Raw genomic sequence first — 17,078 nt, forward strand, 5'->3', positions numbered from 1 at the left:
GGTTCAGCCATGTCTCGGTGAAACAGAGGAGATTGCAGTCCCAAATGTCTCTCTGGAACTTTATCCTGGCCCTGAGGTCATCGAGCTTGTTTTCCAGTGACTGGACGTTGGCGAGCAGGATGCTAGGCAGAGGAGTGCGGTGTGCACGGGCTCTCAGCCTGTTCCTGACGCCGGCTCGTTTCCCTCGAGGCCGCCGCTTCGCGTCGCGTCCTTTGTTGTCCCTCAGGATCTCACTCGGCCAGCTCGGATCCGGAGTTAAAAACGTCGAATTGTGAGTACATTGTATACCAATAGAAACAAAAGTGTCTCTATCATAACTAATGTACCCCATGGTGGTAATTTTGCCGGTTTTAAAACGCTGTAAACTAACTTAAAGAACAAAAACAGAGAAAAGGTGGTCGGAGCAGTCGTGACGGCAGCCGACCTCACCGGCGCCATCTTGGAACTCTCCACACTTCTGGTTGGTGTTGTCATCATATGGATGCCTTGTGTTGTAGCCCAAGGTAGACTAAGGCTCTGACCTAAGCCATGAACCTATATAGCTTGAAAAAGCCTGACAAGTACTAACAACTGTTAAGATATAAAGGCATAAGACTAAATACAATGACAGCTAGTAGAAATGCTAAATACATATCTCAAATTGTTACCACATGACGCTTGTAACGGTTGCAAAAAGTTATTGGGTTGTTTAAAAAACTAGCACCATCAGTTAGGATCGATAAAATGTAATATTTTAGTAATAGAGTGAAACCTCGGATTACGTGTTACTCGGTTTACGAGTGTTTCGCAAGACGAGCAAAGATTTTTAATCAATTTTAACTTGGAAAACGAGCATTGTCTTGGTCTACGAGCACCGAGTATTATGTATCATGCATGCGCTTCTTGATTTAATGCCGAGTGTCACGTGATCACAACTGAGCCAACGTTTTTTCTCTCTCTTGCGCTGCGGGTAATCATCTCCCCTGCTGGGTCTTAGTGCTCGTTTCTTACTGGTGTTTGCGCACACACACACTCTTTCTTGTTGTTAGTGTGTGTCAGTGTTTGAGTGTGTGCGCGCGTAATTTGTCAAATTATGCTCGCGCGCACACACAGCAGCGCAGGAGAGAGAAAAACACACTCAGCGCCTGTGCGCATAAATGGAAACACTTATCTGTCAGGATTTATTTTTACTTTTTTTAAGGTAACAGGTTAATTTGTTTTATTTTTACTTTATATTTTGTGTTAATTATTTTTATGTATTTTTTTTTTTGAGCTGTGGAACAAATTATTTAAATTTCCTTATTTCTTATGGGCAAATGTGCTTTGATTTATGAGTGTTTTGGAATACGAGCCCGCTCCTGGAACGAATTATGCTCATAATCCGAGGTTCTACTGTAGATTACTTGGTAAACACAAACACTCACTTCCTTCCTCCCTTAAATTACCTGCGTGGCATGACTGTATTGAGTACCATCCAGAGCTTGTTAACAGTCTGCAACACTCTGCGGGAAACGCTGTCCTCCAGTAGCAGGCCCATATTAGTGGTCAATGCTTCTGCATAGGGGATTAAATTCCCGGCACTCAGTAGGGTCAAATACTCCAGGATCTGCAGCAGTATGTGCCCACTCTGTCTCATATTCTGGAAGGCTAAGACAAAGAAAATTATTTCACCATAACAGGAAACAAGTACAGTTTATGAAATTACTGTATACAAGGGTTTATTCAAGTTTTACTTCGAAAATGCTGATTTAAATTTGTATTGCAAGTTACATTAGCTATGGACAAACATCTAATTTGTAAATCACTACCTAAGGCTACAACTCATTACATGACGCCTTTGCAATTCCAACTGCATTACAGCTGCATGTACTTGAAAAAAAACAATTCCATTAAAACCTGATGTCAGTCCATTTCCCTTACTTTTTTATTACTTAAATGTTAAAAGCACTTTTAAAATAAATGAAAAGGTATAATGCATTAATGGACTAAAAGTAAAATATTACGTGGGCTTTATCACGTGTGCCTGAAAAAAAAAAGAGCCCCAAAACTTTTGAAAACAGGAGTAAAAAAGTAAATTTACATGTACAACTATCTTAGAAAACTTATGCTTGCCTAAGACCCTAAGATTACCTGCTATGTGCCACTATCTGGCTCCTTGGATAAACCTAACTAGTAGTGCAGGCATCACTAAAGCGCTAGCTAGTTTCTCCTTTTACAGTATAGTGTCCTAATATTTATGGGCACAGCAGTAGATGTATAATTTAAAAAATGTGCATGCATGTATGATCAAAAATAAGACTGATTTATAGATACCCATATGGATCTGGGTACTATTTTGCATTAAAATCAGGTATGAGGCATATTATTTAAGCCAAGCATAAAATCAACTCTTGCTGTTACTTTTACAGACAGATGGACATTTTCCCTTTTCAAAACAACCAAATGTCTTCACATACAGCTAAACCTGAAGCATTTTTTTTTTTTCTAAACTGCTTTCTCCGACACCTTTGTTTGCAAATAGATTATAGAAAATGCATCGGGCTTAACAAGAAAGCATGTCTCACCCTTGTGCAACTGGACATACGAGTACTTGCACGCTGGGCTGTTGAGCAACATCTTGCGCATGAGGGGAACAGTACCAGTCACCTCCTCCTCACAAATCCAGTCTTCTACCATGCACAGATGAGGGTAGTTGGTGGCCAGGAGACGCAACAAAGCAGAATGCAGTCCTGAGGAAGTAACCAAATAACACTATTATCTCGACAAAGTATAAAAAAAAAAAAAAAAAAAAACACTGCTGCATAATCACAAACAGTGCAACAGTAAATGCTCATCGTACCCCCCAATTCCTTATGCAATCCCTGAGCCTGACAGATGAGATATTTAATAGGGATCTGGTCCATTAGAGTAGCAGAGTAGGACTTTGGCTTCTTCTGCATCAGGACTGAGGAAGAAAAACATGATTGGTTATTAATTCATTTCAGCACAACACACTGATTTTTTTTTTTACACCTGTGTGAAACAATAATTGACACCTTTTTGCAGTATTGACTTGACCATGTGTTAAGGCTCATTAGATTTTGACAACCACATAAATCTGTGCAACACATGTGTCTGTGCTATTTATTAACTTACTTGTATATGGCCATTAAGTTGTTTTCTCCCATGTCTATTCATGTATTTTAATATACACAATATTTATTACATGACTACACAAACGATAATATATATATAGTTCTAATTAGTCAAAAACTATTTCTGTCATTTTCCTTCTCTCCCAAAATTCCCTTTTACCAGTTTATTTACTGGTAAATTTAGTGGTGGACTCAAGTCATATCAAATTGCTAAAATTCGCCCCAAAATAGTTCTTTGTAGAATCAAGTTCATTAAAGATCAACTTGCTCACAGCGGTCTTGTTATCCATTATTTAAATACAAAAAAAAAAAAAAAAAAAAAAAAAAAAACTCACATGCTCATTTTTTGTATTCAGTAGGAATTCTAAAACAAATTGTGAAAACCTAAAATTTTTTCTTTAACGCTTAGTTTCCATGCCAGTATATTACAACCATAACTATTTGCAGTCTAATATATATTTCTTAAACAGGTGCTTCCCCATAATCACCCATTTTTTGACTTGCGATGTCTCCTAATGATGATGTCTCCTAGACATATTTCGAATTCAATAACTAATCATCCATCTGAGACAGATACAAGTGCCATGAAGGTGCTCCTGCTTATATTTTTTAGATTGGTGTTACGGTAATTGGCTTCTGGCAAGATATATCAAACTGGTGTTCAAATGTTAATGAATATAAAATTAGTCACGACTGTAAGCTTGCTTTGCTTGGTTATTGGGCAGTGGTGGCTCAGAGGGCTAAGGCACTGAGTTACCGACCGGAAGATCTTGCTCTGAGCAAGGCCCTTAACCCTATCTGCTCCAGGGGCGCTGTATCATGGCTGACCCTGCGCTCTGACCCCAGTTACGCTGGGATATGCGAAGAAGGAATTCCACTATGTAATGTATATGTGACGAATAAAGGCTTAACTTATTACTCAATCAGTCCTACCATATCACACCCTTTTCTGTTTGAAATTACAGCAGCTAAGAGAGTCAATTTTGAGAGTTGAGATTATTTACATGTACAAGAATACAAAAACATATACACTCACATTCATACAGTGGAACCTTGGACTGCGAGTAACTTGATTTGCGAGTGTTTTGCAAGGCGAGCAAAATGTCAAATGTTAAACAAGCAATATACGAGTACTGTAGTACATACACAGTTTGTCTGCCGAGCATTACATGATCACAACTAAGTCAATGGTTTTTCTCGCACTGTGGGACTGTGGGATGATTGTAGTTAATCGTCTCCCAGGCACAGTCTCAGATAATATAACATTGAGGCCACGTTTGTGTGCATGTAAAGCTTTTTGTGTATGTGTGGGTTCTAGTGTAGTGACTGTTCTTTAGTGACTGTATTCCAACATTGGCCCCCTTGAAGTAAAAGTTTAAAAAGGCTGTAGAAGTGCAGGAGATGATTCTGCCTAAAGGAGTAATTCCGGAGTGTGGAATGGGCCACTGGAGTTTCCATTATTTCTTAATGGAAATTCGCTTTGCTATACATACACACACACACACACACACACACACACACACACATATATATATATATATATTAGTGCTGTCAATCGATAAAAAAAAAAAAACTAATTAATCGCACAATTTTTTGCAATTAATCGCGATTAATCACAATTAAAAGACTGAAACTTTTTGGATATGTAAATGTAAATAATTAATGTAAACTCAAGACAATGAAACTATCTAAATTTAAATATGATTGTTTATTGGAATTTTTGTTTAACTTGTAACACAGATTTTCTCATGTAAACAACATACCTGCAATAAACCATCAATATTCTCCAAATTAACTGTTGGCTTGAAAGTCATATTTATTACAGAAATAAAAACACAAGTATGTGCCATTTGTGTCATTTGAATTTCAAAACAATCAATGCAATTTACATTGGCGAGGCCCTGTAGAGATTGTTTCGGTGGGGTGTTTTGCTTTTAAGTGATATGTCAAAGACGAATTACTTCTCTGGTATTTAAATTCGGCTTTGCAAAATGTACAGATTACTTTTGTTTTATCCACAGAACCATCCGGCAGAGTTTTATACTGAAACTTTCCGTCTAAAAGTCCTTCCTTGGTCTTATCCATACTTCTTTGCACGTCGAACACACGTCGGCCACAACAGGAAATAAAAAAAAATGCAACCGCGTTAATTGCGTTAATTTTTTTTAATGCGTTAAATATTTCAAATTAATCACATGCGTTAACGCACTAATTTTGACAGCACTAATATATATATATATATATATATATATATATATATATATATATATATACACACACACACACATATATACACATATTACACAATGGGTACAAAAAGTATTCAGACCCCCTTAAATTTTTCACTCTATTGCAGCCATTTGCTAAAATCATTTAAGTTCATTTTTTTCCTCATTAATGTACACACAGCACCCCAAATTGACAGTAGAACACAGAATTGACATTTCTGCAGATTTCTTAAAAAGAAAAAAACTGAACTATCACATGGTCTTCAGATTTAGATTCTCAGAAGTATTCAGACCCTTTATTGTGACACTCATATTTAACTCAGGCGCTGTCTATTTCTTCTGATCATCCTTGAGATGGTTCTACACCTTTATTTGCGTCCAGCTGTGTTTGAATATACTTATTGGACTTTATTAGGAAAGCCACACACCTGTATATAAAAGACCTTACCCCTCACAATGCATGTCAGAGCAAATGAGAATCATGAGGTCAAAGGAACTGGCTGAAGAGCTCAGAGACAGAATTGTGGCAAGGCACAGATCTGGCCAAGGTAACAAAAAATTTTTTTGCTGTACTTAAGGTTCCTAAGAGCACAGTGGCCTCCATAATCCCTAAATGGAAGACGTTTGGGACAACCAGAAGGGTTGGGGGGTGGGGGGGTGAAGAACCCAAAGATTACTGTGGCTGAGCTCCAGAGATGCAGTCGAGAGATGGGAGAAAGTTGTAGAAAGTCAACCATCTCTGCAGCCCTCCTCCAGTCGGGGCTTTATGGCAGAGTGGCCCGACGGAAGCCTCTCCTCAGTGCAAGACACATGAAAGCCTGCATGAAGTTTGCTAAAACACACCTGAAGGACTTCAAGATCGTAAGAAATAAGATTCTTTGGTCTGGTGAGACCAAGATAGAACTTTTTGGCCTTATTTCTAAGCGGTAGGTGTGGAAAAAAACAGGCACTGCTCATCACCTGTCCAATACAGTTTGAACAATAAAGCATGGTGGTGGCAGCATCATGCGGTGGGGGTGTTTTTCAGCTGCAGGGACAAGACGACTAGTTGCAATCAGGGGAAAAATGAATGCGGCCAAGTACAAGGATATCCTGAACAAAAACCTTCTCCAGAGTGCTCAGGACCTTAAACTGGGCCAAAGGTTTACCTTTCAACAAGCCAATGACACCAAGCACACAGCTAAAATAACAGAAGTGGCTTCACAACAACTCTGTAACTGTTCTTAAATAGCCTATCCCTCTGGAAAGACCTAAATATGGCTGAGAACCAACATTTACTATCCAACCTGACAGAACTGGAGAGGATCTGCAAGAAGGAATAGCAGTGGATCCTCAAATCCAGGTATTTAAAAAAAAAAAAAAAAAAAAAAAAAAACTTGCTGCATCTTTCCCAAAAAGACTCATGACTGCATTAGATAAAAAGGGTGCTTTTACTAAATACTAAGCAAAGGGTCTGAATCACGGTCTACTTAGGACCATGTGATATTTTAGTTTTTCCTTTTTAATAAATCTGCAAAAATGTCAACAATCCTGTGTTTTTCTGTCAATATGGGGTGCTGTGTGTGCATTAATGAGGAAAAAAAATTTACCTAAATAATTTTAGCAAATGGCTGCAACATAAAGAGCAAAATCTTTAAGGGGGTCAGAAAACTTTCCGTACTCACTGTATATACACTACCTAAAGGATTATTAGGAACACCATACTATTACAGTGTTTGACCCCCTTTCGCCTTCAGAAATGCCTTAATTCTATGTGGCATTGATTCAACAAGGAGCAGAAAGCGTTCTTTAGAAATGTTGGCTCATATTAATAGGATAGCATCTTGCAGTTGATGGAGATTTGTGAGATGCACATCCAGGGCACGAAGCTTCCGTTCCACCACATCCCAAAGATGCTCTATTGGGTTGAGATCTGGTGACTGTGGGGGCCATTTTAGTACAGTGAACTTACAGTATTGTCATGTTCAAGAAACCAATTTGAAATTATTTGAGCTTTGTGACATGGTGCATTATCCTGCTGGAAGTAGCCATCAGAGGATGGGTAAATGGTGGTCATAAAGGGATGGACATGGTCAGAAACAATGCTCAGGTAGCCCGTGGCATTTAAACAATGTGTCCCATTTGTAGTGGAGATGAATGGTACCCGGTGGGATCTTCTGCTGTTGTAGCCCATCTGCCACAAGGTTATGCGTGTTGTGGCTTCACAAATGCTTTGCTGCATACCTCGGTTGTAACGAGTGGTTATTTCAGTCAAAGTTGCTCTTCTATTAGCTTGAACCATCCGCCCATTCTCCTATGACCTCTAGCATCAACGAGGCATTTTTGCCCACAAGACTGCCGCATACTGGATGTTTTTCCCTTTTCACACCATTCTTTGTAAACCCTAGAAATGGTTGTGCATGAAAATCCCAGTAACTGAGGTGAAATACTCAGACCGGCCCATCTGACACCAACAACCATGTCACGCTCAAAATTGCTTAATTCACCTTTCTTTTTCATTCTGACATTCAGTTTGGAGTTCAGGAGATTGCCTTGACCAGGACCACACCCCTAAATGCATTGAAGCAACTGCCATGTAATTGGTTGATTAGATAATTGCATTAATGAGAAATTGAACAGGTGTTCCTAATAATCCTTTAGGTGAGTGTATATACTGTATACAATAGTGATGGTAATTTCCACATGAGTACTTTATACAACAAACATGAACAATCTGAACCAGAGCTATTGATATTTACGGTACAATAAATGAGTCAAAAAAACATTGGTTAAATGTTGTTTAGATCAAGTTCACTAGCTGACAATTTTATTTGTACAAAGTATAAACGTATAAACAAGGTAATATGGCATATCCCTGTATCTGTTTATTGCTATTTAAGTTCTGGGTATTTCGAGTACTTTAAACACATTGTTGGGTTCTACGAGAAGTAGTGGGTCATTTACAAATGAACACCTGGTTGGGGTATTTTGACCCAACAACTGATTTATTCACACAAAGTTTTCCAGAGTGCACCCGCAGAAGTAGAATAATTATTATGAATGCATCAGGACAAACAGCAAGCAGACTGACCATTTTAAAAATTCATTGATAAATTAGTGATTTTTTTGGTTTCAGCTGTAGCGATGAGGGTAATCTCGTCGTCTCTGCAACAGTGGACGCGGCAAAAATCCACTTTTCATACGAATTACATAGTCTATTTTTTTTTTCCCATTAGTTTATATACAAGCTGATATTTCACTTTCTATAAGTATATATTTTTCCATGTCTGTGAGGCAAGTATACACAGAGTTTAGGTTTATTTCCTGACGCACTCAAGTTCACCAAAAACAATACAGAACAGCGCACCCTGTTTGCTTTCAAACATTTACAAAATCATAACCTTTTTTTTTGTCATTGTAAGTGCGCTTAAATAAAAGTAGAGTCTTATAAAGGCTATATAGTCTTATAAAGTTTTATTATATAGTTTTTGCTTTTTCTGATACACACCCGGAGGCAGGTTTCTGAAAGGCTAGATATAAAGGTATACATTTACTTTGCTTAAATTTGATGCAAATAAACTCAAAATTTTATTCAAAATTTGTACCGTAATTTTAGTACTGTGATTGTAAAATCGTTTAATGTTTCACACAGGTTTTGCAGCAGTGATACAGCGCAACAAGGGTGCTACTAGGATGTAAAAATGTAATTTGTTTAAATGTTTTCGTTATTAATTAAAAGAAATTATGATAAACATAACAGCCTACTGCATTTAATTCTTATATATTTTTTTTTTATATAATTTGAGCTTTAGGAAATTCTCAGGCGCTCCAGGCATAACACCGGCCCAACGCAGCCTTACTTAATGTAAAGAATTTCTGAAAACTATCACTGGCTGTAATGTCTCTGTAATCGTTAAAACAGCTGAGATTTTTTTTGGGTACTGGTATTCTTTGGTACAATACACTTATAGTCTAAAATATCGCGGCTGTGTGACGCATCCTGTACTTTGTGTTCCAGACTCTTTGGTGGAGGCTGTTGATGTTTGTTTTAAAGGTTTTTTCGTCTTTGAACTACACAAAGCAGTGACTTCCCTGGAAGTTTCTCCAGCATACTGTATATCAGACTGATGGACATTTTTAAGGACAACAATTTTTTGCAGCCCAAATGTAATTAAAACTTTTTAAAATATTGTTATTGTTTTGATGTTATTTTGAAGTAAATGAAACAGTAACAGCTAAAATAGTAAAATAAATAGTTTAATGTTTTAAATAGTTAAAATAAACAGTTAAAATATTAACAAGGGGGATGTTTGATGTCGTGGGCATTATAAGATTTGTATTGAAAACTTCTAAATAAAAAGTGGCAGCTGGCACGCCTAAAAATAGATGCAGGAGAAACTGAAATGCACCCCTTCCCACTTTAAGACCATCTTGGATCTGAGCCTCTTCTAAAGACCTGCAGTGCTTCTGGCCTCTTTTTAAATTTTTGTTAATTTCACCTTCTGGATTCTAAAATTGACATTGTTACCATTTTTAATCCCTGGAATGTAAGAAATTGATATTTTCTTAAAATTATAACACATTGCATTGTTTTTAATCACTCTATACACAATTTTCTTCAGTATTTTTATAAAATATCTAAATTTTATAAAAAATAACATTAAAAATGGGGGTGGGGCTTAGAAACGCCCATCTTGGTCTATTCATCCTTGTACCTGGTTATGGTTTAGTATTCAGTGCGCACCGTTTGTACATCTGTATTTTATATATGTTACAACTATATTATAACATTTGGAAAGACCTTTTATTTGGGGTAAAGTGAGTCATGTCCTTAACTTTTTCAGCAGAGCCTCTGTTTCACTGAATAATCCATGATTTTTCATGAATATGTAAGACCTATTGACACCTCTTGAGCAGACCAAATGTCATCAGCACGCGCCTCCCCCAAACAGGGCAGCAATCTTTTATATAAATCAGAGATTAATAACTCATCATATCAATTTATTCATACAAATGTACCTGTTTTACATGGAAATTTACAGGCTTGTTTACTCTGACAGAACAGTGGCAGCTGGAACACCTAAAACAGATGCAGGATTATTTTTTATATTCTAAATAAAAATGTTTTTCTAACGTGGGCCATTGTTATTCACTTACAATATTTGTTAATTTAATTTAAATGGGTTTTGGGCTCCGGGATGTTGAGCCGTGATACTCCTCTCTATCCTCTAATCAGCGCTGAACCGTTTTGCATTAAAATTGTTTTGCATTCGTTTATATAAAGGCAGACATTTTGCTTTATATAAGTATATATTTTTCACGTCTGTGAGGCAAGTATACACAGAGTTTTAGTTTATTTTCTGACACGCTCAAGCTCACCGAACACAATACAGAATAGCGCACCCTGTTTATATAATGTTTTTGCATCATTATGAGTGCATTTAAATAAAAGTGGAGTCTTATAAAGGCTATGTTGCTTATATAGTTTTGTTATACTGTTTTTAAACATTAATCTGGCGAATTTTTTCTAATGCCCACCCGGAGTCTGTTTTCTGGCTATACGCTAGATATAAAGGTACACATTTACTTTGCTTAAATTTGATGCAAATAAAAAACGGCTATATTTAATTTAAATTCTAAATCTGTACTGTAGTTTTAGTACTGTGATTGTAAATTCGTTTAATGTTTCACTTGTATTTCATAAGGTTTTGCCAGCGGTGGTACAGCGCAACAGGGGTTATTATTTATTTAAAGAAAATTATAATGATAACAGCCTACTGCATTTCATTCTTATAATAACGCAAAAAACACAAGCGGGGCTGAATGACCTCAACATCTGCTGACGCAGTAGAACATCCTGACAATGTTTTAATTTTATGGTCAGTTATTTCAGTTAAAAAATCTACTACAAATTTAAAGAACACAAAATATAACATGGCACAAAACTCTACACGCATAGTTTTTCTAATTACACATGATAAAATCTAAAGGCTGACAGAGTTACTATTTAGCTCACTTAAATTAGATTTTAATAAGATTTAATTTGAATTCTACATTTGTACTATACTTTTAGTACTGAGATTATGAATTCGTTTAACTACAATGCTTCACTTGATTTTATCCGCTACTACGTGCAGCTCTAAAGGAGCGCAACTCAATCCTTGAGAAAATGGAAAACAAGCAAGTCTTGGTTTACAAATACCGGAGTATAATCTATCCCGTATGCGCTTCTTTTGACGCTGAGCGTCACGTGATCACAACTGAGCCAATTGTTTTTCTAACTCTTATGCAGCGGAATTGTAGGTAATCATCTCCCCTGCTGGGTCTTAGTGCGCCTCTTACTGGTATAATCAACATCTGTGCTTGCGTGTACTGTTTACTACAACACTGTGACCACATGTGTGTGTGTAAAACACATTTTATTTTGTGTTTGTATGCATGTGTGTACAGGGTGTGTAAAGCAAAAGAAAGTCTCATTAGAGAGGTTACAAATCCATTTTCTCTCCTTGCTCAAGGCTCAGCCTACTTTGTGTCTGTGTGTGCATGCGTCATTAGACACACACACAGACCCCTGCTACTTTCACCTTCACAAACACACAGACACACACACTCTCTGCTCTACACAGAAACACTGCTCAGTCGTGATTCTTTTCAAAGGTAAAATGCAGGTTAATATATATTTTTTTTCCTGATGAAACAGTATTTCCATTGTGTGCGCACGTGTGTGTGAAAAGAGTGAAGGAAGGGTAACTAGGAAGAGAAGGGGAAGAGGGAGGCTTACTTTAGATTCTCACACACACGGCGCCTGCGGGCACAAGCAGAAACATTTATCGGTCAGGATTTATTTGTACTTTTTTTTAGTACAGTGCAGGTTAATTTTTTTATTTTTACTTAATATTTTGCGTTAATTATTTTTATGTATTTTTGGGGGGGCTGTGGAACGAATAATTTGAGTTTCCATTATTTCTTATTGAAAATTTAGATTTGGCTTACGAGTGTTTTGAAATATAAGCCCGCATCTGGAACGAATTATGCCCGTAATCCAGGGTTCCATTGTGTGTGTGTGGATATGTGTGTGTATATTTGAGATATTTTATGGCAAAGGCTTGGACGTCACTCCACATTGCACAAAATTATTTTATAATGTGTGTGATTTGCGACCACGGACTGGGCAAAACTGATGCTGCACAACACACTCATGCCTTTGTTCATCTGATAGTGGCAGCTTGTGATGACGATTTCTGGGTCGTGAACCGATTTGGTCATACTCTGGGGCGTATATGAGGTGGGGGTTGGGTAGTGGCCTAGGGTGGGTTGTTTTTATTTTTTATTGTGAAATGCATATAAAATAAAATACAAACCTTTAATAAATAAATAATGTGAATGTTTTTGTTGTGTACAGACCAAGTGCTTTGCTGTTGGCCAGTAGAGCCTCTTCATAAGACAGAATGTAATAGAGAATCAGTAGCTGAGTGGTAATGCTATACTGAAAATGTCCTTTCCCTGTAGCTCCCTAAGAGCAAGAAAGAAAGGGAGAGAAAGAGAGACATGATGTATATACAGATGTATTGTAATTTAATATATGACAAAATTATTTATGTACATTATAGTCTTTACCAACAGAGGAAAAAAGCACAGTAACCTTAACTAGTGTATTGAGGGTGATGACTTTGTTTTTAAGTTACACACTGTTAAGACAAAATATGCCGCACTCACCCATGTCCGACCTTTAAAAACATTAAGAATCTCCTGCTCTGTGATCGGCTGGTTGGTAGCCTCTGGATGTGCCTTAGAGGCAGGTGTAAGAATAGAAGTAATGTAAACATCAATGAGAGGAAGGAGTTGAGTGTGAAGAGGTGTGGTGGTCTCACACAACTGTCTAAAGATCCAATCCTGGAGAGAGAGAGGGGAAGATCAGATGCTCCATTATCAAAACAAACATTTTTTTACTAATTTTTCACAAAATTGTTTAAGCAATTAAACTGTTTTTAAGCAATTAAACAACTGTTATCTCTGCATCGGATTTATGGATGCAGTGAGAGAGGACATCAAGTTAGATGTTGGTGTGTGGTGTTGGTGAAGAGAATGCAGAGGATTGGGTTAGATGGAAGCAGATGATTTGCTGTGGCAACCCCTGAAAGGGAACAGCCGAAAAACAAAGAAGAAAAAACAACTGTTTTCTCACAAATCAAGCAACTTAAGTATACTTCAGTGAGCAATTTAGTGGCTTTCATGGAAACTGTAATAAAATTTTTTTATTCTGATTGATTCCTGTATTTAATGAAATGCACTTCATTTAAATACATTGTTTAAAAAGAAAACATATGTTTAAACATACTCTGTGTATATCAACATTTCACAATTCAAACTTAATGTAAATCATGTGTCGGTTAAATGTACAGTATGTGACCATGTGCAATAACACACGCACACACTAACTTATGCATATAGTGGTGTGAAAGTGTTTGTCCCTTTGCTGATTTCGTTTTTTGCTTGTCACACTTTAATGTTTTTAAGTAAAGGTTTTTATTATCAAGGGAAAACTAAATCCAAAATTACATAGTGTGTGAAAAAGTATTTGCCCCCTAAACCTAATAACTGGTTGAGCCACCTTTAGCAGCAGCAACAACTGCAATCAAAAGTTTTTGATAACTTGCAACTAGTTCATTTCAACAATGTGGAGGAATTTTGACCCACTCACCTATGCAGAATTGTTGCAAGTTAGACATATTGGAAGAGTTTTGAGCATGAATCACCTTTTTAAGGTCATGCCACAGCATCTTAATTGGATTTAGGTCAGGACTTTGACTAGGATACTCCAAAGTCTCCATTTTGTTTTTCTTTAGACATTCAGAAGTGTACTTGTTGGTGTGCTTTGGATCATTGTCCTCCTGCAGAACCCAAGTTAGCTTCAGCTTGAGATCACAAAGAGATGGCCGGACATTCTCCCTTCAGGATATTTTTGTACACAGCAGAATTCATGGTTCCATTTACCACAACAAGTCTTCCAGGTCCTGAAGCAGCAAAACAACCCCAGACCATCACACTACCACTAAAACATTTTACTGTTGGTATGATGTTTTTTTTTCTGAAATGCGGTGGTAATTTTTAAGCCATAAAAGTAAAATAGGACACACACCTTAAAAAAAGTTCAACTTTTGTCTCGTCAGTCCACAGAGTATTTTTCCAAAGGTCTTGGTGATCATCTATATGTTTTCTGGCAAAACTGAGACGAGCCTTTATATGTTCTTTTTGCTCATCAGTGGTTTTTGTTTTGGAACTCTGCCATGCAAACCTTTTTAGCCCAGTCTCTTTCTTATGGTGTCATGAACACTTACCTTAACCGAGGCAAGTAAAGCCAGTTGTTCTGTGGATGTTGTAGTGGAGACTTTTGTGACCTCTTGGATGAGTTGTTGCTGCGCTCTTGGGGTAATTTTGGTCAGCCGACCACTCCTGGGAAGGTTTTTCCACTGTTCCATGTTTTTGCCATTAGTAGATAATGGCTCTCTCTGTGGTTCGCTGCAGTCCCAAAGTTTAGAAATGGCTTTATAATCTTTTCCAGACTGATAAATCTCAATTATTTTCTATTATTTGTTTTTGAATATCTCTGGATCTCGACATGATGACCAGCTTTTTATGATCTTTTGGTCTACAGTATTCCACTTCGTCAGGCAGGTCCTATTTAAGGGATTTCTTAATTGGGAACAAGTATGGAAGTAATCAGGCCTGGGTGTCGCTAGAGAAATTGAACTCAGGTGTGATAAACCAGAGTTATGTTTTAACAGGGGGGGAATTTTTTCTTTACACAGGGCTATGTAGTTTTGGATTTACACTACTCACAATAAGTCAGGGATATTGTTATTTACATGAGTGCTTTTCCTATTTGCTCTGAATTTAAATCAAATAAGTATGATTATCCAGTCTCTGCTTCAACTGGTCCTAGACATGCTCTATGGGGTTCAGGTCAGGGGACATTGATGGTCATACGATATGAGGCCATACTGAAGTCAAGCTGTGACAATTCTGCCACGATGTGGTGGAGCATTATCATCTATGAACAGAAAGTTGGGGGGGTGCTGGCAGTATTTGGGGGATGATGGGTTCTATGATGTCTCTGAGGGAAGAACGTGCAGTGACTGAGCCATGTGTGGTAGTTGCATAACCATGTCTGAGTGCATAGGTCCTTAGGTACTGGTCATTGCTGCGGTCTGTCACTCGTGGGGCTCCACTCCTAGGTCCGTCATGAACTCTGCCAGTAGTTCTGTGTCTTGACGCAAGTCCGCTGATGACACTTTTAGACACACCAAGTTCACGAGCAACATCTGAATGTGTGCTACCGACCCGAAGATGTGCCATGGCCAGGTGGCGCTGCTCGTCCGTTAAGTGACGTCGTGTGTTCATGGCTGTTTGAATGATGAACTTGAAATGACTTACTGACAATACCAGCTTTTTATATCCATAGAATGTTGAAATTGATGCCACATTGAAAAAGGTTGTCTTTTGGGATTCGCCCCAATATAAGGCACACCTGTACACAACGAGGCCACTACATAAAAAACTAAAATTAGGTGTGCATCACCGCAATACAATTGCCTACCATACCCAAAAACGTCTCAAGTGAAACAAACACCGTAGGTATGGCATCCACTAAGTCTCTCACAATATCCCTAATTTATTGTGAGTAGTGTAGTTTTTTCTCAATAAAAACCTGTGTTTACAATGGTTACTCAAGGAGAATGACTGCCGCTCACTCTGCCGCGACCAAACAGCAACTGTCAAAATAAATCAGTCGCAATTCAAAGTAATTTGTGAAATGACCGCCAGGTGGCACAAAGGGACATTTGCAAAACGGCTGCAATTAATTTTGTTTAGACCGACTCTGTTTCTATCTGTCTATTGTTATTATTAAAGAAAACAATACAAACAACAGCTAAAGGGATTGTAAAAACATTTTTATTTTTAACTGTAAAAATGTCAATTTTGGAATCTGCAGAAGCTCAACGTAATAATCTTTGTATGATAAAATGACTCGTGGCATGAATCAAGAAGCGCTTCAGTTTCAAATAACTATTCACGCTGAGCCCAAACAGCAAAAGAACATGAAATTAATAATCAAAAAAATAATACTTATGGTGCTTTTTGCTGTTTATGTCCAACATTGAATAATTATTTAATTATTAATAATTAAAGCTTCTTACAACGCGCGCTTTTACTTCTCTCATTCACTTTTAAAAATGCAGTGTTTAATCAGCAAGTATATGTCGCCTCTTTTTATGATAGGTGAAGATTGACTGAAATAAAGCTGCTTGTGTCGGCTCATATCGGGAGCATTTTGATCGAAGGGAAGCTGAAAAGTGAAAGTGTTTACCAACAACATAGCACAATGCATGTGTGTGAATGGCTAAAATGTGGTTGTGAATAAACCTTTTGGTGAATGTTAAATGTTCGCGTGAACCCGCGGCGCGCGCATGCGCTCTTTTACTTTGCTGAGTTTTGATCTAAAGTCAGATGAACGCGCGCGTCGATATGAGAGATTTCTAAAAGATTTCTCTTTCCCAGAAATACAACTAACAATTTTATACGTGTTAAATAAGCGCTGTCTTTGCGGCGCTGTGCAAAATGCACGCCGATGTAAGCTGCCTTATTTCAGTCATGATACTGTATACTAACATTTTTGTAGTGGACCGCGCACACAACCTCTCGCGGGCGAGTCCCCTGAATACGCTGTTTTAGCGGGGGTGGGGCTAAGAAACACCGC

The 17,078-nt window shown here is 37.7% G+C and overlaps 1 protein-coding gene across 1 annotated transcript in view; it reads right to left on the bottom strand.

Annotated features, from left to right (window-relative positions):
• Window positions 1–17,078, bottom strand: part of ints2 (integrator complex subunit 2) — a 154,950-nt gene that overhangs the window by 68,318 nt on the left and 69,554 nt on the right. The window contains exons 14-18 of the mRNA XM_053515907.1: window positions 13,037–13,213; window positions 12,725–12,833; window positions 2,819–2,923; window positions 2,544–2,708; window positions 1,425–1,626 (exon numbers count right to left, since the gene is read on the bottom strand). Of these exons, the coding sequence (XP_053371882.1) occupies window positions 1,425–1,626; window positions 2,544–2,708; window positions 2,819–2,923; window positions 12,725–12,833; window positions 13,037–13,213 (758 nt within the window). The remainder of the gene's footprint in view (window positions 1–1,424; window positions 1,627–2,543; window positions 2,709–2,818; window positions 2,924–12,724; window positions 12,834–13,036; window positions 13,214–17,078) is intronic.

This window comes from Clarias gariepinus, chromosome 17 (genome assembly GCF_024256425.1).
Source record: "Clarias gariepinus isolate MV-2021 ecotype Netherlands chromosome 17, CGAR_prim_01v2, whole genome shotgun sequence".
Lineage (NCBI taxonomy): Eukaryota > Metazoa > Chordata > Actinopteri > Siluriformes > Clariidae > Clarias > Clarias gariepinus.